At 35.1% G+C, this 16781-nt stretch overlaps 1 protein-coding gene across 1 annotated transcript; it reads right to left on the bottom strand.

Moving 5' to 3' along the window:
- Nucleotides 1-214: 214 nt before the first annotated feature.
- LOC108968066 lies at nucleotides 215-7865 on the bottom strand. The gene is made up of 3 exons (XM_018931833.1): nucleotides 7070-7865; nucleotides 1868-2027; nucleotides 215-1810 (listed from the first exon to the last, which is right to left on the bottom strand). Exons 1-3 carry the CDS (start codon nucleotides 7326-7328, stop codon nucleotides 1111-1113), a joined length of 1119 nt encoding a protein of 372 aa, XP_018787378.1. The 5' UTR covers nucleotides 7329-7865; the 3' UTR covers nucleotides 215-1110.
- Nucleotides 7866-16781: the final 8916 nt, after the last annotated feature.

The raw sequence follows: 16781 nt of genomic DNA, 5'->3' as shown, positions 1-16781 counted from the left end.
AATTATAAATAAGTATTTAGCTCAGGTTTCGTCTTCCACAGCAGTGATACAAATATAAAAAAAAAAACTTGCCGATTGATTTATTAAATTGGGGTTTGATGTAAAATACTCAATACTGCTATTATTAATCACAACTGAAATTTCTATTTACACACTTTTTTATTTAAAATAGCTCTTTATTTTAATTTAAAAAAAAAACATATTTCTAGCAATGTTGAATATCTGCAGATTAAATAAAATAATTAACTACACATAAAAAAATTCCAAAAAAAATAGTTTTTTTCTGCGATTGTGTTCCTGGTTATGTCACTGCTATTATTTCGAACACAGTTATACATAGTTGGCTCATAAGCCTCTATTTTTTCATAGAAAAAAATTGTATACGTTTATATTACTACTAATTTGGTTAACTGAAGCTAAGCTAAAGCTAATTAGTAAAATTTGCTTACATTTTGTTATTTAATAGTTTTCTTAAAACATTAAGCTCTAAATAAAACTTAACGGGATATTTCTCACATATCTTAAACATAAGGGTTTAATCATTTCCAATACACAGAAATGATAGCATAGGCTAGGAATGTAGGCCTGCTTGTGTTTTGGCATTGTCATTTATAATTTAAAATGGGTTTTGCGTAAATTTTTGGTTGAAATCTTATTTTGCAGTGCAAAAGTCGGAATATGACAGTTAGTCTCTTAAGTTAGCAGTTGCAAAATACGTGTTCAAATTGAAATGCACCGTGTTTTTGCTAATTAAAGTTTTGATTCACAATACAAAGAATATTTCAAATATGCGTAATTGTATTACATAACTTTTTTTAATATTTGTTATTATTAAAACCATAAATTATTTCAACAATTTCATTTCAATAAAATTTTCAAAATTTTGTAAAGGCAAGACTGTCTTAAGGGACTAAATGGCCAATTGACTTATACATAACCGTTTGGTGCAAACATTTTTTTCCGAGTTTTTCGAAACAGCTCGAATTGAAAAAGGTAATGCTATATACCTAAACTAATTTTCTAAAACGATATGAACACCAGAACTATTTAATAAAACATTAATTGAGTATGAACACGCGTTATATTAAATAAACTGCAAAATCGTGAGATTCATTGGCTTTGATTAGCTCTTGCGATAGCCGTCACTATTTCCATTTTCACCATCATTTTTTTGGCCGCTGGCACCCGTTTTAAATCAGAAACCAGCGATAATAAAAACATGCGATCCTCGTCTTGCGTTTCGTAATCGCTACGTTCGCGATGCTCTAAACTACTCAACAATTGCAGTATTTTGGCTTGTAATTCTTTGGATGAATCTTCTGATTCGTGCCGTGCCCGCTTACTAATGGGTTCATCTGCAGCTATATCATTTGCAGGTATTGTTACTGATTTTTCCATTTCTTTAGCCTCCTTATCACTAGCCTCTAAATTCTCTCCATTTTCCTGTTCTGTACACAAGTCAACAGGATTAATAAACTCGCCGCCTTTGAACTGTGCAAGCGTACAAAACTCTTTGTTCCATGACGAATGAATAGATTCGTCATTTTCGGTGGCTGGTACCACCTCAATGCCATTGGTGAAATGGCTTCCAACACCGACATTTACAAGTGGGGAAAATGTTTCCTGCGAAAATGCTCCGTCAGATGTGTCCATATCATCGTACTGAAAACCATCTTGTTTAATAAATGGCTTAATATCACATTCTTCAGTTAAATCAATCAAGTCGTTTAGACTTTCTTCATCTTGTGGCTCCTGCTCAACCACCATTGTGCTGGTGTAACATTCCCGTAATCCCATCTCATCAGCTAATCTACAATTAAACATAATAATTATTTCAAGAAAATCATTACACTAAAATAATAATTACTTCGCACAATGTGAGCTTTTGATGTGAGGTATCAAGAACTCAAGTTCAGCAATAATCGGACTCTCTTTTTTCCTGGAATAATTTTCCAGTGTAGCATTCTTTTTGACCTCGCGTGAAATTGAGTCTCGGAGAGTTTTCCAACGTCGGCGTACATTTGTGCCTGTAACGGAAGAATTGCATTGCGGTTGCTGTTGGACTTGAGTCAATATAAACAAAAATGAAATAATAAATTATATTTCATTAGAACATGAGACAAACACCATAATGCTACTATATTTAAATGGTAAAATGGGATATATCAAATACATTTGTTGCAATGAAAACAGGTCTTTAAAAGAAAATACACTCATAAAAAGTTGGGCAATATTTTTAATAGGTGTATAGGTTACCCGCTTCGATTTTTGGGTATTCCTCGATCTTTATCTACATGTTAACACCCTAGTGTGTGTGGTTACGAAAGAAGGTTGATGTTGTTGTATCGTCGTTGTCAGGTTGACATTGCTTGGGTAAAAATCTGTATTTTCCGGTTATGTAGACCCCACTCTCGCTGATCGGCTTGTTAGGACGTTAGATATGAAAAGATCGTTGTGTGTTGTTTTTGGAACGGTGTACAAATTAATTGTCATTGAGATCATACAAAGCGAAGTACAGGGTTCGATTTCTATGACAACCGGTTCTACATTATTGGCGTTGACTCGGGATTTATCCTGAAAAGGGCTGTACTTTCGGCGATCTAACACTGTTTGGATGGGTTAATAACAAAATTCTGCTATCTTTGTCTATATATATGTATAAGCAAGAGCTGAACATAATTGATTTCATCAATACTAAATTTTATAAATAGGAAACACCTTCAAAGCGACACCTAGATACCTTTCATTAGCTGCGAACAATTTTTTTGCTGAATCTTTGAAAAAACCCCAATGAACAAAGGAGAAAAGAAACTCAAGACATCTCGGTGTTGAACCGGCCATGTCTATTTTGTTGAAGTGTGACCGAAGGAAGTAAATAGCAATTTCTCCGATCCTTCTCACTTTATTTCTGCTAGACACTCTCCACCATTTGATCCACGGCAACCAAATTCACACTCGACACACTGTGCTCCTTCACTCTCATACCACTACGATTACTGCCAAAGTAGAGAGCCGCAACAAAATACTCAAGTCGCTGGCCGACAAATTTTTAACGCTGAACAAAATTTTTAAATTTCATTCATTTAGTATGTATTGTATATAATAGTTGCTTGTTACGTGGTGGACGTTTCAAAATGTTTAAACTGGGTTCATGACGATAAGAAAAGCCTGACACTTTACTTATAATAGACTGCAAGAACCGTGTTGGTTCGACGGGGTTGAACCGAAAGAGAGGGGTATCAGATGAGTGGGGTTAATTGGGCATGCATTGCACTCAGGACATATATTAGGTATGTCGGGGTCTATTCTAGATAAGTAAGAGTTTAACCTGCTGCAGTATCCAGAACGAAGCTGAACAAGGGTAACATGTTGTTGTTGTTGTTATAACGATTATCAGTCCACGTTGGGATGGTGAGGGTTATCAGTGTTGTCGTCGATGTCATCTAATGGGAGGCCCAGGAAACATGCTGTTTCGACGGGGTCGGACTAAAGGGAAAAGGGCTGTCTCTTATACACATCTAGATGTGTATAAGAGACATCGTTACATGCAGGACATTCGTTGGGTATGTCAGGGTCTATTCTGGATAAGTAGGAGTTTAGCCTGCTAGAATATCCAGAACGAAGTTGCGCAAGGGTGACTCGCGTTTCTCGCGGCAACTCGAGCTCTTCGTCTGCTATGGGTGGTGATTTGACTCCAAGTACGCCATTCACGGGGAGGGAGTCGGTGAAGGTGTTGATGGCTCCACTGTGAATGGTGGTCAGTGACTGTCGGAAGTCTGTTGCGTCCGAGGTCCTGTCGGCGTTCGATTGTTCGATGTCGTCGACGTGGTCAAGGAATGACCTCTTGATGCTCCTATGAAGCGGTTCCGCTCCAAGCAGGTGACTTCAAGGATGATTTCTACGAAAACATCCCAGCAGGAACTGCTTGGAGAGGAGTTCGTTATGCTCCTTAACTGGGARCATAAGCGTCTCACTGTGTAGGTGTTCGATGGRAGACATCAAGAGGCATCYYGTCGTAGTCCGGAGTGCTGTATTCTGACAGGTCTGTAGTTTCCTCATCTGCGTGCCACTGCATCCAGGCGACCATATAGGTGCTGCGTAGTTAAGGAGTGAACAAGGGTAACTCGAGCTGTTCGCCTGCAATCCCACAACAGCCGATTATACGCACCGGACTTTCGTTCAATCTTCCTAAGAAGCGTATAATAGCTGAAGCATTAATCGCTCTAAAAATAAAGTTGTTTTGTGCCATCTAAGGGATTAATATAAGCCGTGTGAATTTTTGTCATGTTAGTAGGGAGAGTGCATTTATTCAAGGTAATCCTTCTCTGACATTAGGGAATCAATCAGTATCAATCACAAGGTATTGAAAATTGTGCTTTTTTTAAGATTGTATTATTTTTTTATATATATGTAATGTAATGCTTCAAAAAATCGATATTTTTGAGGATTTTTTTGGGAAGGAAAGAAATAATTGATTAAAGCGATATTTCTAGGGTTTATAGTTATACTAAATATATTTAAGCACCATTTACAAATTTTTTTGATACGAAATTCTTGATATTTGTCGGACGTTGCAATTTCTATCGGAAACAAAAAATTCAAAGAGATTCATTTTTTTTTAATAATTTATCTTCTAGTTAAACTAAAAAAATTCCAAAAAAAAAGAAGATGTAAACTTTTAGAAATTTTTCGCGTTCTGCTCAATTGCTCATATATGTATCTGCTAGACGCTCGGTCACTATTTTCTTTCTAGCTTCGAAAATATTTCAAATTCTCATCTAAAACTTTGAGGACATATTCTTAGATTATTTTTAAAGAGATTTAAGTAAAATAAAAAATCGATTTTTTCTGAAGCTTCTAAATAAGGCTCCCCCCTTAATGAAATTAATGTTTATCTAGAAATGTGGCGAAAAAAGCGGCAGATGTCTAATGGAAATGAGAATAAACTAAAAATCTTTTTTTTTTTTTTTGCAAGTTTACCTATATTTTGCAAACTCTTGTATTTTATTTTCATTTGTTTTCAAATTTACGATATTAAAATGTAAAAAATAAGGACGCATAGTAGTTTACTATAAAAAATACAATACAAAATAAAAAAAGTTACTAGTTTTCTTTCAGAAGTGATAGTATCAATTTCTAAGTAGTTTAATATTTTGGTGAAAATCCATGGTTGTTTAAAACTTATAGACACCGCCTCGGCATAGAGCCCACTAGGTTTAGGCAGACGAAAACCAGAATTGCATTCCATGAATTTTGAATAATCTGATAACCTTTTCCCTTTGGTCCGACCTCGTAAAAACAGGACGTTTCTTGGGCCTCCCGTTAGATGACGTCGATGACAACTCAGATAATCCTTACCATCCTAACGGGATTAGATAATTACAACAACAACAGCCGCCAACGCTGAAAGGAGTACTTTACGGGGTATCTCGACAGGCAAAAATTTATGGTATACTAACTGTAAGTGTTGCCTGTGGAGACTCCATATGTATATGTAATTTGTATGCCATATAATGAAAGCAATGAACTGTCACTTGAGCAGTTTGACATACCAGTTTCATTTCTATGAAAATTTCGATGAGGCAACACATCCCATTTACACATATACCGACGGCAGTTTCATTTCGGTAATATTTAATTTAGTAGAGCGAGTATTCAGACGGTTGTGTTATGATTAAGAAATATACATATATATGTAGCTGCCGCTGACTTATGGTTTTTGAGATATTTGCATTTAAAGTTCAAAACTTCAATTATTTACAATCCGTGTTTCTCCCGTTTAAAAGGATTTTTATAGTTAGATTTAAATCTTGTATGTCCACTAACACTTCTCTAATACGTTTCTAACCATTTATTTTGTATTAAATAGTGCAAAAATAACTTTTATTCAACATTTAACTTTTGTTCACACAGTAACAAAAGGGTTGTATTCTAACTAATAACCAGTGTTACCTTACGTTCATATTTTACTAAAGAAATAAGGAAAACAAATAATACCCTAATGACAGGAAATATATAGCCCATAGAATTCTTTTCTGCATTGGTGGCCTTCGGCCGCGCTTAAAAAAAATAATCCTGGTCGGACCAACACCTTCGGCCGCGATTAAAAAAAAAAACTAACCCTGACCGATCCAACACCGGGATTTATCAAGATAATTAGAATTCTGAATCATTTTACTTTACTCATCACACGATAATGAATTTAGTTATGACGTCTTTTTTCTTATTTTATTCGATTACAAAATATGGTAACACAGATTTTTTGCTTGTTTACAACCATTCTCTTATTTTATGAATAAATGGATTTTAACTGAAGTCTGAAGTCTACAATTAAAATAATTTTTGCACTATTAAGTACAAAATAAATGATTAGAAACGAATTAGTGAAGTGTTAGTGGACATAAAAATTAAAAATATAAATGTAAAATTCATTATAAATCGGAGAAACACGTATTTTAAAAAGTTGATTTTTTGAACTTTAAATACAAATACCTCAAAAACCATAAGTCACCGGCAACTATATATATATATACTATATATGTTCCTGATCTGGAGGCCCCCTCTATCCGTACATATGCATTTAATCCCGAAAACGGGGGATGCTATTCTAAATCGCAGCCAATTTTATATACCAAATTTACAGATACAGGTGACTGTAACAAAGTACTGAATTGCTCTATAGGTGTGCGTTGCATTTTAACACCGCGCTCAAGCTAAGTGAGAACTCAATATAAGGCATCTTTATTTCTAGCTGTTGTACACCATCCCCAATTGAAAAAATGGAGAAATGCATGGCGATTACAATATGATTATCGAGTGTAAAGTTATCGTGTAATCACTATTACTACCTTCAACTGAAGTCAGCCAACTGCAGTATCAATAGGAAATTAGTTGTAAATACAAATTCGTATTTTGTTTGTTCTGCAATCACACAATCAAAAATGTAGAGTTATACCCGCTTAATAAAGGTAATGCTAATTGGAATGCAGAATGCATCATACCCAAACACAAACACATTATTTCCGTCTTTAATTTGTGTACGTATGTATATATGTATATGTATACTTACGTATACAGTCTTGATGGTGTGGTTTGTATGAATCGTAAAAAGGGAATAATGCTCTGTAAATACGTTCCCAAATTATCTCTTTGTGACTTTTGTCATTATAGCCGTCCGCAGAGCTGTTGTACAGTACTTCATGACTACGCACCAATCGTATCAATTTCATTGAATTTATTTTCACAATTACACCGGTATCTGAAGCCTTGGCAGAACATATTTTCCCTTGGTTAGTAGAACTACAGTGAACCGCTTCAGAGACCTCCATTTTTACAACGCACCAGCACACAACAAATAAATTTACGAACTGAATAAATACGCGGCGCAGCTGTTAGCTGCGTGACCATTAAGCCCGTGTCACTATTGTTATCTCCCTTACACCTGTAGTGGTCGGATTGGAAGAAATATCCGCTACCGAAGGAACATTTCAAACATACATTTATATGTTTTCAGAGTACCGCGTACAGCAATACCGCTAAGAGCTGCGGCAACGATATCGAACAGCAGACGTCAGCTTGTTATAATTAGAAAACAAGCGTTTTTAGATTTATAACGAAACAAAACAGGGTAGCTCAAATGAGTTCGTCTTCATGTATTTAACAGGCTGAGCTACTTACATCCACTTCTCCACGTAATTAAATGTTCCTATTGCGATATAACATAACATTTGTAAACGCATATGTTTGCGGGTGGGCTGCTTATTGTATATCATGTTAAACAAAAACTTTTGTTGTGAAATGCTCAAACCAACTGAACATAACGTGGTGTCCAGACAAGGAAAAGCATTATGTGGTACTCGTACAAAAATATAATTATATAACTAATTTTGAATGTATACTTATATCTGGTTTTAGAACTGCAAAACGTCATCCTTATTTTTTACATCGAGAATTGTTTACTTTAAGATATAATTTCATTGGCCAAATCAATGGCCGGCCAATATGTATTATTATGAATTGTTTTAGCTCTTTCTAATCATTCACTCCATTTCCACCGTCCGCAAAAACATAAAAATATATACATATATAATATAGCTATGGTCCAAACATATTACTATTTGTTACTACAGTTTCATATAAATACATCTAAAATATTATTAAGATAAAATTCTTAGTCTTGCCATAAATTCTGCCTTCGATTCACCATTTGTATGTTCGCTATCATTGCGCTCTGTTCCATTATGATATGCTCAACTGATAATTGAAACTAAAAATTTCTTTTTATTCTTAAATTTTAAAACTAAAGACTTAAAATCAATTATAATATTTTACAGAAAAGTAGTTACTAAAAAGATTTTTGATACGGAAAAAATTTGTCCACCTCAGCTGTGTGATTTGGGGGGGAAAATTTTTCTATGGTGTAAACAAATTTTGGATTTTGCGGTGCCAAATGGAAAGTACAATTTTGACTCTTCATGTTCAAAACAAATGCTATTGCTTTGTTCGAATCTTTGCTTAGTAAAATATTTAAAATTATTAAATTATTAGATATGTTGCTAAAATGAATTAAATGAAAAGATCATTAATTTGTTGGTATTTTATTAATTGAGAATTTTAGGAAACTTGCTAGGCTACTACGACGCTACTTGCTTTTGGTACATACATATAAGTACGTAGAAACATAATTATAAATTAATTTTACATAAATTCTTTTACATTAAGATCTTTTTTAATTCTTTCACCTTAATTTTAGTTTCTTACATTTTCTTGTACGAATTCAACTCGATTTCTCTGTTTTTGTTGCTTTTCTTCTTCCGTATTGTCGGAAACACCGCTTACGTGGTTATAGCCGAGTTAACAACAGCACGGCAGTCGTTTTTTCTTCTCGCAATGTGGCTCCAAATGGATATTCCAAGCGAAAACAAATCTTTCTCCATCCGATCTTTCCAACGAAGTGGAGTTTTTCCTCTTCTTCTGCTTCCCGCGGCGGCTACTGCGTCGAATTCTTTCATTACTTTACTAACTTTTACATGTAAATGGAAATGGATATTTCCACCGGATTCAATATGAAATTATAGTTGTTATAGATAAAAAGGGGTTCACTGTTGAAGCAGTTATTAATACCCAAATTAACAAAATCCTCGAAAAGTATTCGATCCAACTGCTGTAATGGTTTTATGATGAACTTCACGTAATTGCGTTAGACCTCTTCACTTCTGTGAAAAGCTGCGGCAAAAGTGTACCGGCAGAATCTTTGGCAAGTAAGGTGAAGCAGATAAGCATTACTCTCTTCGAGAGCAAGATTCTGCTCCAGCACAAGGCGAAAACCATCCAGCAATGCTTTAAAAGTAATAGTCCTGGATTCTTCACTGAAGATGATTATCCGTCTGAAAGTTTAGATTTATACCAATTGGACTACGCTTTGTGATCAGAATTGGAGAACATGGCCTCTCCAGTAACTCACAGCAATGAGACTCTTCCACTTCGGTTTTGTGATCGCTTATTGATTTTACTCCAACTTTTTGGAAGCTTAGATATTTAAATGTCTAAATTCCTTCGGCAGGTTATAGCGGGTCGACCTGTGCGACAGCTGCATGGCAGATTTCAATCGATAGCATTCCAGATGATTGTGTCTGGATCACGTCCCGGAACACGCCCGAGGTAGGTTAATTTTTTTTTGATGTTTGATGGGCGGCACCACTAGTCCGTTTAAGAGACGGTGACAGACGGAAATTGGGAAGGTTCGGTTTGTGGCAACTTGCAGCTTTTGAATGTCTTCGCAGCCATATGTTGACCTAACCTGCGAGTTCAATATTTTTTTGCGTAATTAACAGAAGCTCTAGGCCGCTTTGAGAGTTTTCTTATCCTTCTTTATACACGCTGCAGTTGCTCGAACGCTCTTTTCCACATTTATTGGATTATTGAGCTCCTTTTTCTACAAAATAAACGACATCAGAATATAAGTTTTATTTATTCAATTAGTTTTGAGTTTTGAGGTTAATCTTATACAAACTATTGCGTTTCATTTTGCAAGTGATGAAGAATGTCGAACGCCTATTGGAAGTCGATTGCTCCGCTATATCACGTAGACTACTAACCTCGTCAATGCAAGAGCATCTTGGCCGAATGCCTGTTGTTTTTTTCTCAATCTCGAAATCAAAACATCGCTGGATAAACGTAGTGCTTTGCAATTCGTGCATCCTGCAATGGTTTTGCAAGAGTAAGAGGATACCCCTAATATGTAGTTCATTCATGTGTGGAATACAATGCTCGCGACAGACTGCAAACGACATCTGTCAAATATTAAAATACACACGTTCTTAAGGACAGACCTATTTTAACAGCTGCACGACTACACGACTGCAAGCCGACAGTTGTCGTTCTCGCTAACTTCAATTTGATCCTATATTTGCCAACGACAGTAGGACGACAATAGAGTTGACAGTAGAACTGTCACTAATATGTAATAAAATTACTCAAAGCTCTAACAAACCTGACGCATTTTACAAATAAAAACATAAAATAGCTCTGTTACATCATTTATAATAATACTATGTTCGGACCGACAACGAAAACATGTTTTCGTGACAAAAACTGGTTTTCGCACGAAAACTTGTGTTTTCGTCCATGTAAAATCTGTCAAAGGAAAACTCAGTTGAAAACTTGCATTCCACTCATTATAATCGGTGCCTGCTCTAGTTTAATCGATGTTTTGGAAGACATGTTTTGCCGGCCCTAAATTGTCACTTGATATTTGTTTACAATCCACATACAAAACAGCTGTCGCTTGATATTCTCATATGAGGGCGATTCTCTTGCTCTTGCAAAACCTTGCACMGYKCAGAAATTGCAGAATTTTCCCTTTGGTGCAACGGCATAACAACAAACACACGCAGAAAATTGATTGCAATGGCTGTAAAATATGTCAGACCAAAACCCATGTTTATTTTCCTGCCTTCATATATCACTAGATTCTGCAATGGGTGCTCTCTTGGCTTTGCATATTTCGGTAAAGGATTTTTGCATTTTGTGTCATCGTGCAATCTTGCAAGAGTAAGAGAATACCGCTTTTAATAGTTGTCAGTGAAAACTCATCGAAAACACACATTGTCGGTCCGAACGACTTGGATTTCACAACATATAAATGTGTTTTCAAAATGTTTTCAATGTCGGTCCGAACATATTATAACAATTGATAATTTAACAAAAATTCCTCATGCCCATATATTTGAATGACTCATACTTAAATAAGTGGTAACGCTGAGGGTTGAAAAATTCGATTTTCATAGCGTGTTAAGAAGTAATTTTGTATATCTTGACGGGCGATTTTTGAAAGTTGTACAAATTAATGAAATTATTATTAACAAATGAATTCGTTTTTGTTAATATATTAGAAGTTATAATCAATATGGCAGACATATGTACGTAGCTTCACATTACTTTTAAACAGGGTTGACTGCTGTAATGTGGTATCACATTTACGATTGTTGTTCGGAGTGAGCACAGGCGGCATCCAACGCGTCGATAGCTTTCCCATTCCCAATATTGCATGTAACATGTCGGCGATCTTTCATTTCACTGAATGATTCTGAAGCGAGTATTTCAAATGTCTATATTTTATTTACTCATCTTAGGGGTCTGTGGTGGCTAGAAGTAATTATATACAGCAATTGCAGTTCGATATTTTAATTTATTGTTTAGTTTTGGCACTTTACAGGTTTTCGTTTAATAACGTTTTGTGGGCGTGGCATTGGTCCGTTTATGCCCTTATGGGCACAATTCCGATTTCTTTGGCGCCGCGATCTGAAGGTACCGTTGGAAAGAGGAAGTCCTCCTGATTAAAAAATTATTATTATAGGGTTATAGGTACCGCAAACGCTTAGTTTAATATACATATATTCGACCTTAAAGTTCAAAAATTCGCATAATTCGTACATTTCAAGACGCTATTTCACCATATTAAACACACTTTATTCACATTTTTCACTTCAAATGAATTAAATTACACTATAAACTTGTAAATAACTCCATATCTTACACTTTTAGCAGGTTTTTACTTAAAAAATCTGCATTTTAAAAATTACATTTTACACTCGTTTTAATCCCATTTGTTTACCAAAAATTACGACGAAATGGAGCGCTGCCATGTGATGATAAGGCAATTCGCTGAAATTCCCATTTTTCGCAAAAATTCCTCTATTTATTCATATGAATATTTTCTTTTTTAAATTTATTAAGCAAATAAGTAATATTATATACATTTANTAATTAAAACTCTATGATTATATAGTATTATAAAATTTATATAATATCATGTAGGGATGACTGAAGCACTTTCGCGTAGTACACCTTTCTGCGTTAAAAATAAAAAAATATATTGAGTTATAAAGTGGTTAAAGTGGTTATATTTGTTGGTTACCATGCACTCATATTGAACGAAAATGTGAATTTCCGTACTGTACTAATATACTTTACACTTTATTACGTAATATTATTGTATAATATTACTTATACATATGTATATACAATTTAAAGTTTCCCCAAAATTCGTTTTTCTCCGAATTATAATAAATTAGTTTTTCGCACGGAAATATTTACTGCCTTGGCGTCCTTTAGCCGCGCTTCAAAAAACTAAGCCTGGCCGATCCACCATCAGAATTTATCAGGATAATAAAAATTCTGAAAGATTTCTGCATTATTCATTACAGGATAATGAATTGGCACTATTCCGATTTCTTTGGCGCCGCGATCTGAAAGTACCGTTGGAAAGAGGAAGTCCTCCTGATTAAAAAATATAGGTACCGCAAACGCTTAGTTCAGGAGTTATTCGACCTTAAAGTTCAGTAATTCGCAAAATTCGTACATTTCAAGACGCTATTTCACCACATTAAACCCACTTTATTCACATTTTTTACTTCAAATTAATTAAATTACACTATAAGCTTTTAAATAACTCCATATCTTACACTTTTAGCAAGTTTTTTTTACCTAAAAAATCTGCATTTTAAAAATTGCATTTTACAATCGTTTTAACCCCAATTGTTTACCAAAAATTACGACGAAATGGAGCGCTGCCATGTGATGATAAGGAAATTCGCTGAAATTCCCCTTTTTCGCAAAAACTCCTCTTTTCATACGTATGAATATTTTCTTTTTTAAATTTATTAAGCAAATAAGTAATATTATATACATTTATTAGTAATATTATATAATAATATTACGTAATAAAGTCTAAAGTATATTAGTACAGTACGAAAATTAAAATTTTCGTTCAATATAAGTGCATGGTAACCAWCAAATATAACCACTTTATAAAAAAAACTCAATATATTTTTTTTATTTTTAACACAGAAAGGAGTACTACGCTAAAGTACTTCAGCCCCCGGGTATTCGCTCGGCCAGGGTTATTTTTTTAAAGTACTTCAGTCATCCCGACATGATATTATATAAATTTTATAATACTATATTACCATAGAGTTTTAATTATATGTGTTTATTAAATATAAATCACATATTATACATATACATACTATGTACATATATGTAAAATGTATAATATGTGGAACAAGTTTTCACAACTCAATTGTAACTTAAAATATGTTAGAAAGTATTTTTTATTATAATTAATATAGAAAAAAGAATCACGCAAAAAAACAAACAAAGAGAAATCGTTAAGAATCCTACATATTTGGTGTTTAAGATGTGGCAACGCTCGTTTTCCTTATAATTGTAAACAATTTAAGCTTTGCAACGCCGAGTTCGCTAAGTGATTTTTAAATTAATAAATTTAAGTGAAATATTATAAAATAAAATGGAAATGTGAACTTATTTCAATGTTTAGAGTGTATATTTAAATATACAGAGTGAAAAACGTTAATAAATTTAATGGAAGATAGAGAAATACCTTGTGTTATTAGTGCATATTTTTGAACTTTTAATCGTGAAAATTTTAAAAAATATAAGTAATTTTTATATTATTTGTGGATATTCCTCCTCTGGAGAAGCTCCTCTATCCAGACATACCCCATTTATACGGAAATTCGGTTTTTTTACCCCTCCGCCAAAGTAATCGGAAACGTGGCCCCTTATGCAACACCGACCAAAAAGTGTTACTGATATATAAAATATATACAAAATAGAGCTTACAACCAACTGATGCTCCAGTATAAAAGACACCAAAAAAGGGTTATCTGAAAAGTAAACACTTTTCCTAAAACAATAAATAACAACCGAACTATTTTTTGTACCTCACATCGAAAATGATCCAGTAAGAGATAAAAACAGAAATTTTAATTTTATTTTGTCATATGCTCGTTACTATCTAGGACATGGCATTGTGATATTATTTGTAAAACTTCATTAAATAAATGCGTCATAAGCGTTAAATTTTCAATCCTATAAGTCATAGTATCATAGTTAGATAGTGAGCGTCTACGTCTGACAATCGGTCAATTTGTGAGCTCTAGTATTGCAATTCTTAGAGAATATTTTTATGATAAAATCGTCCCCTTGTGGTAAAAATAGTAAATGTCCCCCCTTTCGCCCCTCGTAATCCGCCCCTGCCTAATATAAAGGTTGACCCATATATAGGTCAATATGTTAGATATAAGTACATACAAATAGCTAATAGAAGGATTAACACATACGTTACGTCCGTACCTTTACTACGAAAAAAATTTATTCCTTCCATATGAGAATCAATTAAAATGAATTCGCGGATAATGTATGGACAACTTTGTACATACATACTATAAATACTAAATAAAATATACTCTTATACCAATATTGAAGAGTACAAAAAACTACGCACCTGAATCACAGGCGTGTCACATTCACCCGACACGTGAGAGCAGACGACGCTGTCGGTAGCATGCATTTTATACTTTTTTGTGTTCTCTTTACACATATAATAGCTATAAATATAAATATTTATATATGTATATATAATAGGTAAAAATATATACATATATAAGGGCAGTGACCAGGCCATTTTCACTGTGAGAGAGGATGGTAATGCTACGATTGACTGAAAGGATAAGGTCTAGATGTTTCGGGCGGGCCAATATGTAAGTAGTAACTAAGCAGCATGGAGAATACTCGATTTACCGTTATATAAAAAGCACTCAAAAGTGACCTATCTTTCTGTGCACCTCCAAACGACAAGCACATGTATTTTACAGAAGAAAACCTGCTAGATCGAGTTGCAACACCTTCCATTACCACCCTCACCATATTTTTTCGCCTGTCCCAGGAAAACGATTATGCTTGGATGTTGTGATATGTAAAAGTGTCAAGGTATTACACGTGGAATGCGTCACGAAAAAAACTTCGCATACAGGACGCACCTGTCCATGGTTAGCCTGGTGAGAAAGTCCTCGGTGCCCTCGGTAGAATTTATACTCTACACATAACACACTTTAAGTGTTAAGTTTTCAATTGGTACTAATCGTAGATGTGCAGAAAAAGGACAATTTCCGAGAAGCATGTGAGGTGATGAGGTTGGCTAAAGACGACGGCCACTGGGACGAAACGATGGACGATGATATGTTGCGCCGGTTGGAGCTCTTTGCGATTATAATTAGCTCCTTCGAACGCTTTGTCAGAAGCCATTGCTTCCTGATACCATTGGAAAATTACTGCACGATATCAGTATGCCTGGCCCACAACGTACAGAAGATCTATTCAAATCAACCAAATCGGTTCAAACGCAAATTTTCAATTTACTACCAATCCGCGTAGCTGGCGGACAAGAGAATCTTGTTTCCTTAAACGCACCAGGGACCACAAGCAAAACCTTCTTGCTGAACTAGTACAGGCACAGTTGCGCAAAAACCAAAGGGTTGCGCTGGCTGTTGCTGCCGCTGAACCTTGCAAGTGAAGAGACGTCAATTTGCAACATCAGCGAAAATAGTAGTCGCGGCCTCTATTGCAATGGTGTAAAATTATCGTGTAGGACATTTGAGGCAATGAATTCTTGGTGAGTGGAGAGGTCCTGTATTGGCGGACGATTTTCGGGAGACGAAGGTCGATTATAGAACGAGATACCACGCATGCCTCAAGGCATCTCTGTTGTGGGCTAAAATAGAGTGGTTACAGCTGAATACTAGAATAAGAAACCAGCTCCTCAATTATCTAGACTCTTCGCACAAAAGTCGGCGAAATAACCTTGGACAACGTTTTTAGCATAAGATAACCTTATTAATGAGGTATTTCCGTGTTTATAAGAAATAACGAATATTAGAACTAGTTGCAGAGGAGGTGAAGACCTACATCTCAATATACACGGTGATGTCAATTGAGGACGCAACTATATACCCTGTGGAGTTCTTAAATTCCCTACACCTATCAGTGGTGCCTTCCTACAAGTTGAAACTCAAAAATACCTGTCATACGCGCTCCGACTATGCAACGGCACTAAGTTACGTTTCACAGAGGTGAAATGACGCATCGTCCAGACCATCATTCTTACGGGAGGCGCGAAAGGAGAGACGGTATTGATATTGGTATAAAATTATGGAGGGAACACTTCTCCAACCTGCTGAATGCCAGTGAAAGTATAACGCCAGCAGAAGACGAACCCGATTCGCCAATAGATGACGATGGAGCAGACGTTCCATTGCCCGACCATGAAGAAGATTGAATAACAATTCAACATGTCGGACGAAAGCATGAAAGCAGCAAGTGTGCTCTGCCCAATCCAAAAAAAGGAGATTCCACAATCTGAGCCAACTACAGTGAGATAAGTCTCCTCAACATCGTATAGAAGGTTCTATGAAGTGTAT

Source organism: Bactrocera latifrons, unplaced genomic scaffold, assembly GCF_001853355.1.
Source record: "Bactrocera latifrons isolate USDA-ARS-PBARC rearing strain unplaced genomic scaffold, ASM185335v1 scaffold_20, whole genome shotgun sequence".
Taxonomy (NCBI): Eukaryota; Metazoa; Arthropoda; class Insecta; order Diptera; family Tephritidae; genus Bactrocera; species Bactrocera latifrons.
The sequence above is the reverse complement of the archived record's forward strand: the minus strand, read 5'-3'. Positions and strand labels throughout refer to the sequence as shown.

Excerpts from the sequence above, each read along its gene's own strand:
- LOC108968066 (XM_018931833.1), bottom strand. The coding sequence starts at position 7,328 with ATGGAGGTCTCTGAAGCGGTTCACTGTAGTTCTACTAACCAAGGGAAA. Across the intron at positions 2,028-7,069 it reads ACACCATCAAGACTGTATAC|GCACAAATGTACGCCGACGT; the intron begins GTAAGTATACAT and ends CTTCCGTTACAG. Across the intron at positions 1,811-1,867 it reads AAAAGCTCACATTGTGCGAA|ATTAGCTGATGAGATGGGAT; the intron begins GTAATTATTATT and ends GTTTAATTGTAG.